The sequence below is a fragment of the Athene noctua genome, chromosome 1, assembly GCF_965140245.1.
Source record: "Athene noctua chromosome 1, bAthNoc1.hap1.1, whole genome shotgun sequence".
Classification (NCBI taxonomy): domain Eukaryota; kingdom Metazoa; phylum Chordata; class Aves; order Strigiformes; family Strigidae; genus Athene; species Athene noctua.
Window position 1 is genome coordinate 179,752,661 of NC_134037.1, and position 12,384 is coordinate 179,765,044.

Sequence of the window (12,384 nt, forward strand, 5' to 3'; positions counted from 1 at the left end):
ATATAAAACCTCTTTCATTCATACTGAAGGAAAGACAGACATCTTCAGTCAGCAGAACTGGGTAACTTGCATTCAAGAAGTTAGGAGAACCCAGTGAAGGATTCTTATGACCAATAATGTTGGGCACTAGAAGAGTTTCAGGAGGATGCGAATGTGCGAAAGTAGTTAAAAAGGCAAGGTGGGCCAGGTACCAGGAGAAGATGGGCGGCTGCAATCTGGTGATTGGACCCGTATCTAGGGAGGATCCCTTGAATCCCAGACAGTATCTGTGTTTCACAGAGCAGCAGACAGACATGACCAGTGGCGCTCCTGTGGTCAGGCACTAACACTCAGTACTTGCAATGAATGCTTGCGCTAGTCCCCTCCCTGAAACGGGATTTCTGTTGTGGATCAATGCCTCTCTATTTTCACTAAAAGCTCCAGCAAGAGATGGAGATTAAGACATGCATCCCTCTTGCTGGCTCAGGGAGGATTCCACCAGGTTGAGTGTGTGGCCTGAGTTGCCAAGTCTCTGAGAACACTATAGGAAGAGTGTATAGGAAGAGCATATAGGAATATTTGTTGGGTGGGGGTTAATTCCACCCTGGGGAGAAGGTGCAATCTAAGTTTTAACACCCATGTGCTTAATTATCCTCAAAAAACCCCACCCCAAATCTGTAACTCTTCCCATGCATGGTTATATACATTTCTTATATATATCTATACAGCAAGGTGGGATGCTTTGCTGAGAAGCAGGATAGTACAACCTGAGAAAAGCTTGTATATACAATGATACTATTTACAGTATTTACAGACTTTTATATTATCACTAGATGGGCCTGACTGTTGTATGCCACATACACATACCCAAAGGTACACACTGAAGCCTGGATTTTACAGATTTACAAAAGTCACTGACTTCACATATGTTGTAAATAGTTACAATGATTTCACCTTGTATATATAAGAAAGCTCTGGGTATATATTATGTAGTCTAATGTTTAATCTTCTGTTCCACTGAGCATGAAAAAAATATACAGGCATACAGTGGGCAGATGAAAACCAGCTTGTGCCTGCCTCTACCAGCTAAGTAAGCTCTTCCTACAGATCTTGCTTATCTGTATTTCTGGATTGGGGAAGGCACACAGTACAACAGGTAGTAATCTATATAATCATTAACTGCTTGACCATCTGGTTAAAACATGTTATGCAAACTGATTCCTACTTGGAGACCAAGACCACACCCACTGGGGCAATCCTCATATCCTTGCAAAGCATGATTGCAAATAGCCAACAGCATTCCCCAAAGCTGATTTTTTCCACATGCTCTAAGGCACTGGACCTGCACATTTCAGGTTTTTTTTTCCCCATTTGCATTTTTTAAATACCAAGTAAAGGGTCACAAAGCTACTGACAAAATGACAGCTGAAACCAAAGTTTTATGATGCGCAATCTTCCCCTCCCCTTTCCCTGCCACTTTCGAAGAGATGGCAGGGGCTATCACTTAAACTCTTAACTTCCATGTCCTGACTTCTCAATCTCCTGATAATCAAATAATTTTAAAACGTAGAGTTTGTACTTCTAAGTTTGTGTTCGTAATTTATGGCCTGCCTTTTGCCCGTGGCTTGCCTTATCTGGTAAGGTTCAGTCACTGGAGTGCCTTGGGTCTGAAGCGTTGCAATTCATTTTGTTTTCGAGCTGAAGATAAAGTAGTGGTCTTTCCACTATTTTTCATCCCAGCTTCCCTTCTCTTACCTTCTTCTTGCCTGTAAAAGACATGGGGGCAAATTCAGCAGTCTTTATATTCTGGCAAAATTGTACTTGTGGGCAAAATTCTACTTAAAGTTAATGACAGTTTGGATACAGATTTCCCCTTACTCAGTTGTTTGTTAAAAAAAAAATAAGGTGAAGAGAAAACACAATTAAATGGTTTGAAATGTGTAATGCGCTGAGACTTACCTTGTAGCCTGCACATGTCATTACAAGAAAGTAAAGAGAAGGTGTGATTTAATTGCAGTCACGTTTATTTGCAGTTTCTATACACACTTTCTAGGTAATCAAACTTTTCCAACACATTTTTTGAGAGGGGTTCACAATGAAACTGTCACCGTTTTTACTAAAAATAAATACAAGACTTAAAGTGTTGCACAGCTCTAAAATATACAAAGGCTTGGATTTAATGTAAACTTTGAAAACATTTTACAAAAGAAACCATCTTTGCAACAATTTAAAAAGTTCGTATTTACAAATATTACAAAAATACAAAATGGATGCAAGTCCATAAACCATTGTCTTTTCTGCCAGCATGAACTGGTGCTAGTACCAAAATAGTTACACTGTAACCTTCTTTTTTTTTTTTTTTTTTTAGTTCTTTTAAGTCATAACCTACAGTATTTCTCTATCTGCCACCATTGCAGCAAATGCACTCAAATCACTGACCTTTGGCAAAAGCAAACATATGCTTTATTTGCTACAACTATTCCATGTCCTCTCTGCTGCCACAACAACAAAAAAGAAAAAAAAAGGGGGGGGAAAATGTTTTGTTTTTTTTTTTTTTTCAGAACACACAGCTGTATAATTTCAGAAATAATTTCCATAACATCAGTGCAAACAACGGAACTGTAGGTTGAAGTGACGGTTCAGCGGTTACCTGAAGCATGTGCTGTACCCTGTCTCAAGAGGTGAGTGATGTTCTCTTTGCTCTACAGCTTGTCCTCTGGTGCCTTAATGGCATGGCTGCAACGCTACAGGGGTCCCCGCCATTCATCTTCCTCTGACTCCCACATTTGTTATGAACTCGTTTCTTCATAGTGGATTTAGAATTTCTCTCTATTTGGGTTTCAATCTGCTAAATATAAACTAGGAAATTAAACAAAAGAAGTAAGGCTATATTCTAATGGCATTGTTCTGTGGCCATTTTGTCCATGAAGTATTGCCTCATCATTCCAGTAAAAAAAATTTTTTTAGTGTATATATATTTATTTATGGTCTCTAAAAAATTATTGATTGGTAATAAAAAGTGATATCATCAAAGTCAATTCAGCTGTATTCTCTTTACAGTTTTGAATGATTATTTAACTCAGGACTATTAAACGTGTTGTAAAAGTGCTCCTGGTAAAATTTTTAAGGAAAATGACCAAAGATGACAAACTAAGGATTTTCTGCCCAATATCTACACTTCCTTTACTCACATTCTCCAGAAAGTGGTTTGTTATACACTAAACGTTTCCTCTTAAAACATTCTCATTCATTCACTTCACTTGTGTTCAGACTTATTTTCTTAACCAAGCTACTAATGTGATTAGCCTTTTGTTTCCAAAACCTTGCTCCCACTATCTTTTTTAAAACTATTTTAGACTTTTAGATCATTTAGACTTCTCAATTTTGTAGCCCTTCAGCTGATGGACCATCCGTCTTCCCAATGCACATACCACATGCACAGCAACTACCTTGCACACCGAATGCAACCAGGCTACACAGGAGGATGGTAGGAAACCCTGAATTATATTTTTTGCGGCAAGCACTAGACAAAATCAGATGTGAACCTTATGGGGAACAACATTTGGGATTTGTTAAACCATTCTGACTTGCTCAGACTCTTTAAAATTGTAACAGTTTTAGGCAGAACCTTCCTCTTTAAAACATGCTCTTCCTTTTTTTAAAAAACTCTCAGCTTTATGCATTACATGATTAAAAGCAAAAAAAGGGTAAAAACCGATTTCACACATCCTGCGTCCCTATCATTTACTTATGCTTAAAGCCACCTTTTATTTGATTTCTTTAGTTCCAAAGTACGCTCTTTCTGCCATCCTACTCGACTTGTCCTACTGCACACCACATTCCTCCTCGCACTATTTTCTCTGCACTAATCTCTTCTCTATTCCAAACCATATCCTACGGCAACCAACACCAACTGCATCAATTTTGGACAGAGGGCCTTGTTCTCTGAGTAGCACACGTGGGGCTACAGCAACGGAAACCGTGGTGGCCCAAAGGAGAATCAAGCCTGTTGGTTTTATTCTGTTTAAAAATTAAAAGTATAAAGCGACTCATGGGTTAAGTTTTAAAAGTACATGTTCTTGCACTTTTAAGATGAGAAAATTCAAGTAACTTCAAGTAATTCAGCTTTTATTTCCCTGCCTTCATTTATATCAAAGCAGCTGCTTTGATTTGTCTCCTTTCCCACCCCACCCCAGTCCCCCACCCTGTTCTGCGTTTCTGGTAAACCCAGACAAGATCCCAACTGTACGTGGCTGGCACAATGAACCAGAGCTTTCCCCTTCCCAGCTCAGCAATGAATATAAATAATGCATACACATACCTATTTCCCAGCTACGTTTTCACAGTGTCATTTTTGTAAATATTTAGGTAGCATGAATCTCATCAGCACAAAGAGAAAGCTTCACTGAAAACTCATCGCGGATATTTACTGATAAATTGAAAGCGCTTCTGCATGCTTATAATTTATTTGTTTCCTTTATGAACCAGAAACTAATTGTGTTTAAAGATTATAGTTACCAGGTTATGACCGTGTTATGTATCCCAATAGCCTAATAGGAATATGAAAGTTAAGTACTATTTCTTCTCACATCTATTCTCTCTGAAGCTATCCCTGCAAGAATAAAGGCCCAGGGGAGGCTGTGGGATGGGACCCTTTGGGGCTTTGCATCAGACACAACTGTTCTGTCAGAAGCATGCTCGCCTTCCCCACCAATCCTCACAGTAACCCTCCCAGCTGTGCTTTCCAGTTAGCTTCTTCAGAGCTGCCTTAGACAGACAAATGGTTACTTTAATCCCGTTGCTGTCAGCCTTTCCATTTCCTTAGGTAAGGCGGAGAATTCCTCCTTTCCACTGCTCAATGTCGTCTTCCAGGTTTGTCACACTGAAAGTGGTTATCGGTGGCCATATGAATTTTTTATGTTCGATATGAAAATGGTATTCACAGAATACAGTTATTACATTTGACTTCTTTTGTCGTCTATAAACAAAGTTGTTATGCAGTAAATTGTTTGCCACATCCACTTTTTGATAATTCTATTTACAAATTTTTATCAAAAATATGGTATTTACATATGTTTTGTTCATTTCTTCTAAATTTTGTTTCAGCTCATTTTAGTGTAGAAAAATACCAATCCTCAAGAGCTTTTTTTTTTTTTTTTTTTTTAATTTTTCTCCCTAAGGAAGCACTCCAGTGAGGGAATTGTTTCTAGATGGGCAGCTTCTGGAAAAAAAAACAAACCCACTTTTAACTCGATGGAAAATGTATAGCCTTGAAATCTACAGTAACAACGGAAATGAGAATGGGACAAACTGAATGAAGACAAAAGAAAACAGAACAGACACAGAGTATCTTCCTCCTTTTAGAAAATGTAATGTAATAAATAGCTACAGCTGTAGTCCTCTGTTTCCCCAGCATCTTACAAACACAAACACATTTAAGCATCGATATTGCCCTGCAATTTTTTTTTTTTTTTTGTGTGGACTGCTACAGCATTGGCCTCTTATATTCACATCCTTACAGAGCCCAAGTGGTGCTGGTAGCCTGGCTCTGGTGCCCGTGCAGCCTATGTTGAGCTCTGAGAAGACCGATCGTCATGAGGGCTGCCATCTGAGTTCTCTGTCTCTCCCTCGGAGATGGCCTGCATTGGCGTGTTGTACAGCCTGCACCGCACGCTATACCGGCTGCTGCTGGCTGCTGGAGGTGCCCGTGAGCGCCCCACTCTCGAAGATGCTGACATGGGAAAGCTCTTGGAGGAGAATCCTTCTGCATTGACCCGGGGGGAGCAGGGGGAGAGTGGGGACAATGCATCAGGGCTCGCCGCTGGGGAAGACTCCTCCAGGCTTTGTGGGGCATCTGCTGTCAGCTCACCAGGGGACTTGGGCAAAATAGGACTTTTCAGAATTTCCGTGGCGGACATCCTGTAGCTGGAATCAGATCGGCTGCCCTTTTTAAGGAGCAGTAGTTTAAACTCCTCATTGGATGTGTTGGATTTTTTGGCATTCCTGTATATAAGCCCGGGGGACCTCTGACTGCTAATGGGAGTGCCCACACTGCTGGCTGGTGGCACATTGCTGGCGGGCAGTGTGCTGCTGGCGGGGGTCTGGCTGTTGGTCCCAGATGATGCTCTCAATCTGTTTCTTACAGAAAGGTCTCCAGAATCCTTTCTCCCAAGAACTTTCCTTTTTGATCTGTAAAAACACAAAGGAACACTCTTTCATACATTATCTTTATAGAACAACACTTAATGCTGGTCTGGAGTTTCACAGATTGACTGTGCTTTCATATTAGCTACAGTTCTCATAATCCTCCTGTCAAATATCAGAGGCTAGCAGTGGCTGATTCACTTTAAGCCACGATAGCTCTTGTGCAATGAATGAGGCACTGAGCCACAGAGTACCTCTCAACATCATCTAGCTCTTCTAAAACAACATATGCACAGCCAGCTCTTTAAAAACGTGACAATTCATGCAGAGTATTAGGTAATAGTAATATTCAGTGTACCCTATTTAATGTCAGAAATCTGTCATTTCAGTTGTGATGGCAAATTTCAGCTGCATACAAAATACTCTAAAATTGAAGAGGTGCCTTCTCATCATTCTTGCTAGAACAACTCACCAGAATTGAGCTGGAAGGCAGAAAGCAGGAACCACCACAGGTAGTTTTCTTTGGAGACATGTATGTTTGTTAAAGAGAACAGCCTGATATTATTATCTGTAAAGGACCCTACGCATGCCATGAAGATACTCAAAGTGCACACCAGACCATAGGAAAGCATCTTTTAAAAGCTGCCTTTTAGAAGACTAATCTCAATAAATTAAAGAGGGTAGTTTCAGGACAAGACCTAACCACTGAATAACCATCCTGTAGCTATTGTTAGTGGGTACCCATGCAGCGCTGCATGTTACCATTTCCCGTTGCTGCAAGGTTAGGTCACCTGTGAATGACTGCAAACAGATCCTCGGTAGTGCGGGGTTTGTTTGGAGACACAAAGACATCCTCAGCATCAGCCTGTGACTCCTCACTCAGTGGAGACATGATGGACTCATCGCTTGGAGATGACTCTTAAACAAGGAAAGAGGCCACACCATATGAGTTAGACCCCAGCGTGCTTTGCAACAGCACCGCCAATGCGAGGCACCAGCTCGGTTCACAACCGCTGATACCACCATACAGACTTTGTCCTCTACTGGTATATATTGCATGTTGGAGCCCATAAAGGGGTCACCACTAGGGACTGAAACTGGAATCTCCCATTTACTGTACAGCTGTGATAATAAGGCTCCTCTGTACCCAGGGTTAGTGCTCCTCCCTTTTCTCTTTTCATATGAAATAAGTATCAGAGAAATATGCTCTGAATACACTGAAAAAGTGTAAAATATCTTTGAGTTGGCTGGCCAGCTAACGCATCAGGAGGATCTATGCTTAAACCTACAGAAGCAAACCGATTTTGCAACTCCAGCCTCCTTTTTGACTCTGCTACCAGTCATGTCCAAAGCCACGTGATCAGATATAACACAGAAAGAGTTCACAACTGACCTTTCAGCGAAGGCTCATCCACACTGCCCGCTGTCTCATCGGCCCTGCCGTCATCAGAGGCACTTTTGGTTGGGATACCTGATGCGATATCATTGTCCTGCTTGCCACTCACTTCACTGAGTGAATTCACTGCTGCCATCTCTGCTTCGTAGCTGATATTCCCAGGCACGTGGTGGTTTACGTCGGGTTGGTGCTTAAGCTGATCACTGACAGCCACTCCCTCGGCCGGAGCTGGGCTTTCACCTGCAGGCCCAGCTTCCAGCCTTCCCTCACTGCCTGCAGAGAGCTCTCGCTGAGCCTGCGCTTGCTGAATGTCGCACTCCGTTTCTGTTCCCTGGCCAGGTTTCTTAGCTTCATCATCACTTGTGAGGACAGCTGAGCCCTTCTGAAACCCGTCTGCAGAGACGGCACATGTCTGATTCAGAGTGCTTTCTGGCAAATGTTCAGCAGTCAGGTGTGTTTGGTCCTTCCCAGGTTTGATTTCAACCAGACCCACACTTACTGAAGTTACAGCTTCTTTCTCGCAGCTATTCTGCCCGCTGAAAGAGGAGCTTTTCTCTAAAAGCAGCTTTCCAGGTCCTGCTTCTGCTGGGGAAGTTTCAATGTATGACATTATGGCCTCCTCCGTGGAGTACTGGCGTGATACTGGTTTCTTAGCTAAGAGTGGCCTCATTTTGCCTGGAGAAACGTCGTTCACCATCAAGGCAGTCTCCTGTATGCAGAGCAGGTCTGGGGTGCTGCCTTTCTGTTTCCCTCCTTCAGGCTTGTTGACTGCCCGGAGGTGGACAGACTTGAGAACAGAGGGCGTGATGGCAAGGGCAGAGGGAGGGCTGGGATGCAGGGCTTCCCCGACTGCGCTCTGCTTGCTGTGGCTGAAGGCATGCAGCTGGTGCCTGTGAGCGAAGGGCTTGCTCAAGACATTGTGAAGAGCACTTAGGTCGAGGTGAGTAGGAGGTATAATTGGAAGTTCGAGGTCTTTGCTCACCGAGGTGGTACCATCTTTTGAGAGTGGCTGCTGCAGTGACGACTTCCTCTCCGGTACTTTCGGCTTCCTCTTGCTTCCCCCTGGAGACAAGGGTCCCGAAAAGAATGCAGTCGGAAAAGAAGAGGTGGGTGTCTCTGACTGGCTGGAGTACCCACTGGAGGGTGAGGCTAACCCTGCCAGCTTCTCAGGGGAGGCCAGCTTAAACTCATTATCGACCGAAGGGAGGGATGGGGTGGTGGCTCGTGACCCAGACTGGGACGTCTGGGATTCGGAGCTCTCTGGTGACTTGATACACTCTATCACTGTAGTACCTGTAGCAGTGCTCGAATTGGACAAGGACCTGTAAGGATCGCTGGATTTCAAGTCGTTCAGAAGCCAGAGGTCTGCATAGTGAGGTTGTTCAGCACCTTCATCTTTAAAGGAGGGGATATCAGCGGTGTCGAAAGGAGTGTCCTTTAACCCGCCGTCACCCTGGTTTACCCAGGGGAGCTCCTGCTTGGCTGGCAGGTTGAGACCTTCCACTCGGGAAGGTGTGTTTGAAAACTCAAGGGGCAGCTTCATCTCTCTGGCTGTGTGAGAGATGTGCTGCCCGCCGCTGATCTTTGGTTCGTTCTTGTCAGGAAGGTCAGTGCTGCCCTCTGATTTCCTCAAAGACGAGCTACGTTTTGGTGGGGCTGGCTTTGCCTTTGGTTTCTTCAGTGAGATGCTCTGCCGTCCCTGCCTTCTGTGGCTAACACACTCCTGCCAGGCGCAGTCAGCCAGGCTGGAGGTCATACTCCCAGTCTGGCCACTCTCAGAGCTTGGGGCTGCATAGTTGCAAATATAGCTTTTATTACCCTTGAGACCGCAGTCAAAGTGCATGGAGGTATAGTATCCTTCGGTATCCACAGAAAAGTGTGAGCTAGTGTCTGCCTTGTCTGAGGGGGTCTTTTCGAGGAAGCTGTCATAGGTGGCCATGCTGGTGAAGCTGGGGCATCCCAGGCTATCGGTCTTTGGGCGCTCGGGGCTGAAGTCCTGGCGACAGGAGGCGTCGTGGTGATGGTGCAGGTAGTTCCACTCGCTATCGCTCGTGTTGCTGTTGTTAGGGTCATCCAGTAAATCTGCCACAGTGGAGGTGAAGGAACTCGCCCTGTGGCCCCTGACCTTGTCTGCATGGTCACCAAACTGCTCTGTGAAGACGCTGGAGTCCTCATTCGCGTTGGGAGCGGTGTTGAGTGACAGCTCAGAGTCACAGTGCGAAGAGCCTGTCAGCGGAGGAGAGGCGGCAGGAGGAATGGTTTCGGACGTCTGTGAGGGACACGTGGAGCTGCTCCCACTCCAGTTGCCACTGGAGGACTGGTGGTCATCTTTCTGGTCCATGTGGCTGCTGAGCAGGACTCCTGCTGTGGAGATAGAGTGAATGGGGCTCCCAAAGGTGTCCGAGTTGGATGAAATCTCGCAGCTGCCTGAATCAGCCATCCTTGACAGCCGTGATCTTCCCCTCTCGCCGATGCTGTGTTCGGGGCTGTGCAGGTGCTGAGGACAAGTTAAACTAATGGGCTGGTGCTCTTGTGAACCCTGCTTGCTCAAGATCTCCTTCCCCTTTTTCAGGATCCTCTCCTGGCCATCTAGGAAGTGCTCTGCTTCATACCCTGCACTCTTAGCGGTGGCATCCTGATGGCCCTCACTGGCCCGAGCACCCTCACGAGGAAGGCTCCGTGAGCGGATGCGGTTGCTTACAGCAGCAGCGAAGACAGCATCCCCATTGTCTGCCAGCACCAAGATGTTGCCAGCGGAATGGGAGAGGGAGGCGACGACGCTCTGCCCCCTCTGGGCACGGATCCGCCGCCGTGAGGGAGCAGCTATCAGGATTTCTTCCGTCTGGCACTCCGAGTCCCGGGTTCCCAACCTCCTGCTGCCAGAGCTGAAGTCTGGGTTTGCATGCACAATCACATTGCGCTCTCTTGCCACTGGTGACTCGTCTGAATCTAGGACACATGGAAAGCCGGGTGAGTGGGAGACAGCTCCACAGTTCCCAGCATGAGATGACCCGCGCAGCAACCCAAGAAGCATTATAATCTGCTGTATTCTTTCTTTTTTAATCTTGCTGAGCACTGGACCAAATTTAACTTTGCTATAAAGAGTATGTCAGGCAGACCTCATCCTGATGAGGTGGGGAAATTCGCCTAATCCTGCAATGTGATCTCAGTTCTCCTATTTCTGCAATGTGATCTTACATGGAGCTGATCTTGCTGTGGTAAATATTAAGATAAATATTACGTTTTCAGTTTTTGTCACTCTATGTCAACTAGTTACAGACAGTTTTCAGGAGTGGCTGTTGGACAAAACACTCCGTGAGCTTCTAAAAATAATTCTATTTTGACTACCTGTCTGTTCAGAATTTCCATTATCCACTTCTTTACTACCAAGAATATTTGCAAGGCAACAGGATCTTTCTTTCATAGGTTCTCTGGTTGCTTATTCCCTATGATAAACGCATTCCTTCTGCTTCCCATCAAGTTTCATGGCAATGGACTGAGATACCAGAGCCATCTTCAGGTGCAGATGAACATTAAGAAATAACGATCTCACGAGTTTTGTTTTGGGTTAATACCAATTTTACACTGGATTTGTCCTCAACAGAGTTGCTCCCGATTTACCTGGGACAAAAAGTGAGGTCAGCCACTTGATTTCAGGCAAATATCCTTGGTAATAAAGAATGAAAGGAAGGAATTAAGGACAAGCATGATAAATAAATGGAATGTTTAGCAAAGTTTCCCATAGGGTACCAGAAACTGTCTCTAAGGTAGATATCCAACTGCTCATCTGAGTGAGTTATCCGGCTGTTGTTGACAGCTCATCATCACTTTGCTGAGCAACATCTGTCAGTTCTTTACCTTAAACTCCCCTCATACAAGAAAAAACTTTCACTTAATCTAGTTACTTTTTATGCACATAACTATGGGTTCATAACAGAAATAAAATGGAAAAAAAAAGAGAACTGATTAACATTTACACGATAAGAGCTGAACACGTACATCTATATTACTCGGTAAGGCCCCTGGTCCATTAAGGCCATATGGAGTAATATAGCTTTGCTTACTGTAGTAAATCAAAAAAACAAACCACATCATTCTCAAACTCTACACGCATTTATGCTTTCAAGATTTCATTTCTTTGGAAGGCTGGCTACCAGCTCATATCCCTGCAATTTAAGTTGGTTAGAAAGCTATCTACAGAAGATTTGTATTTATACTACACCTATTTCTTGTTGCACTCTTCTGGGGATGCCAGAGATGGTTTTCCTCCTCCTCAACTTTCGTCTCCGCTGTAGTACAGATTGTGAATGAACAAGAGAGCAGCGTATACTAGCCTCTCTGTCAAAACCAACTCCTGCAACCCATAAATAGGTCTCATTAGCCTTTAGAAATAGTAAACAAATTTTCATGGCTGGAACACAGTGGAGGTATGTGAGCTTGGATTAAGCCTGTGAATAAACATAAGGGAGCCCTTATGCAGCTCTTATGTAAATTATATCACAGTATATCACAGTTTTACATCTAATTCCAGCTCCCCCTCAGCAGCCTGGTCTGCCAAAAATAACAGAAGGCATTAAAAAACAAAAAATCAACAAAAAAGAAAAGAAAAGAAAGGAAGAGAAAAGAAAATCGGGAAGGAAAACAGAGTTGAGAGCTCTTGGTAACAGGTCATCTTTTTTATAGCTATTTATCCATCTGTCATAGGGACAATGACAGTAACTTATCTTCAAGGACTAATCTGTTGAGCTATAGCCTGACTTATTTTAAGCAACTAAGCATAAGAAAACAATTAGAGGTTGTAATGCCATATTGCAGTAGTTGGGTGCTTCTTAGGAAACTGATATGCCAAGGGGGCTAACATTTCA

The 12,384-nt window shown here is 43.9% G+C and overlaps 1 protein-coding gene across 4 annotated transcripts in view; it reads right to left on the minus strand.

Annotated features, from left to right (window-relative positions):
- Positions 1-2,005: 2,005 nt before the first annotated feature.
- Positions 2,006-12,384, minus strand: part of NHS (NHS actin remodeling regulator) — a 269,700-nt gene continuing 259,321 nt past the window's right edge. For 3 of the 4 annotated variants that reach the window (XM_074906656.1, XM_074906646.1, XM_074906675.1), the window contains 4 exons: positions 11,742-11,873; positions 7,517-10,468; positions 6,915-7,041; positions 2,006-6,168 (listed from right to left, as the gene is read on the minus strand). In XM_074906656.1, the coding sequence (XP_074762757.1) occupies positions 5,544-6,168; positions 6,915-7,041; positions 7,517-10,468; positions 11,742-11,873 (3,836 nt within the window). In that variant the 3' untranslated portion in view covers positions 2,006-5,543. The remainder of the gene's footprint in view (positions 6,169-6,914; positions 7,042-7,516; positions 10,469-11,741; positions 11,874-12,384) is intronic. The other variant, XM_074906665.1, reaches the window with a different exon arrangement.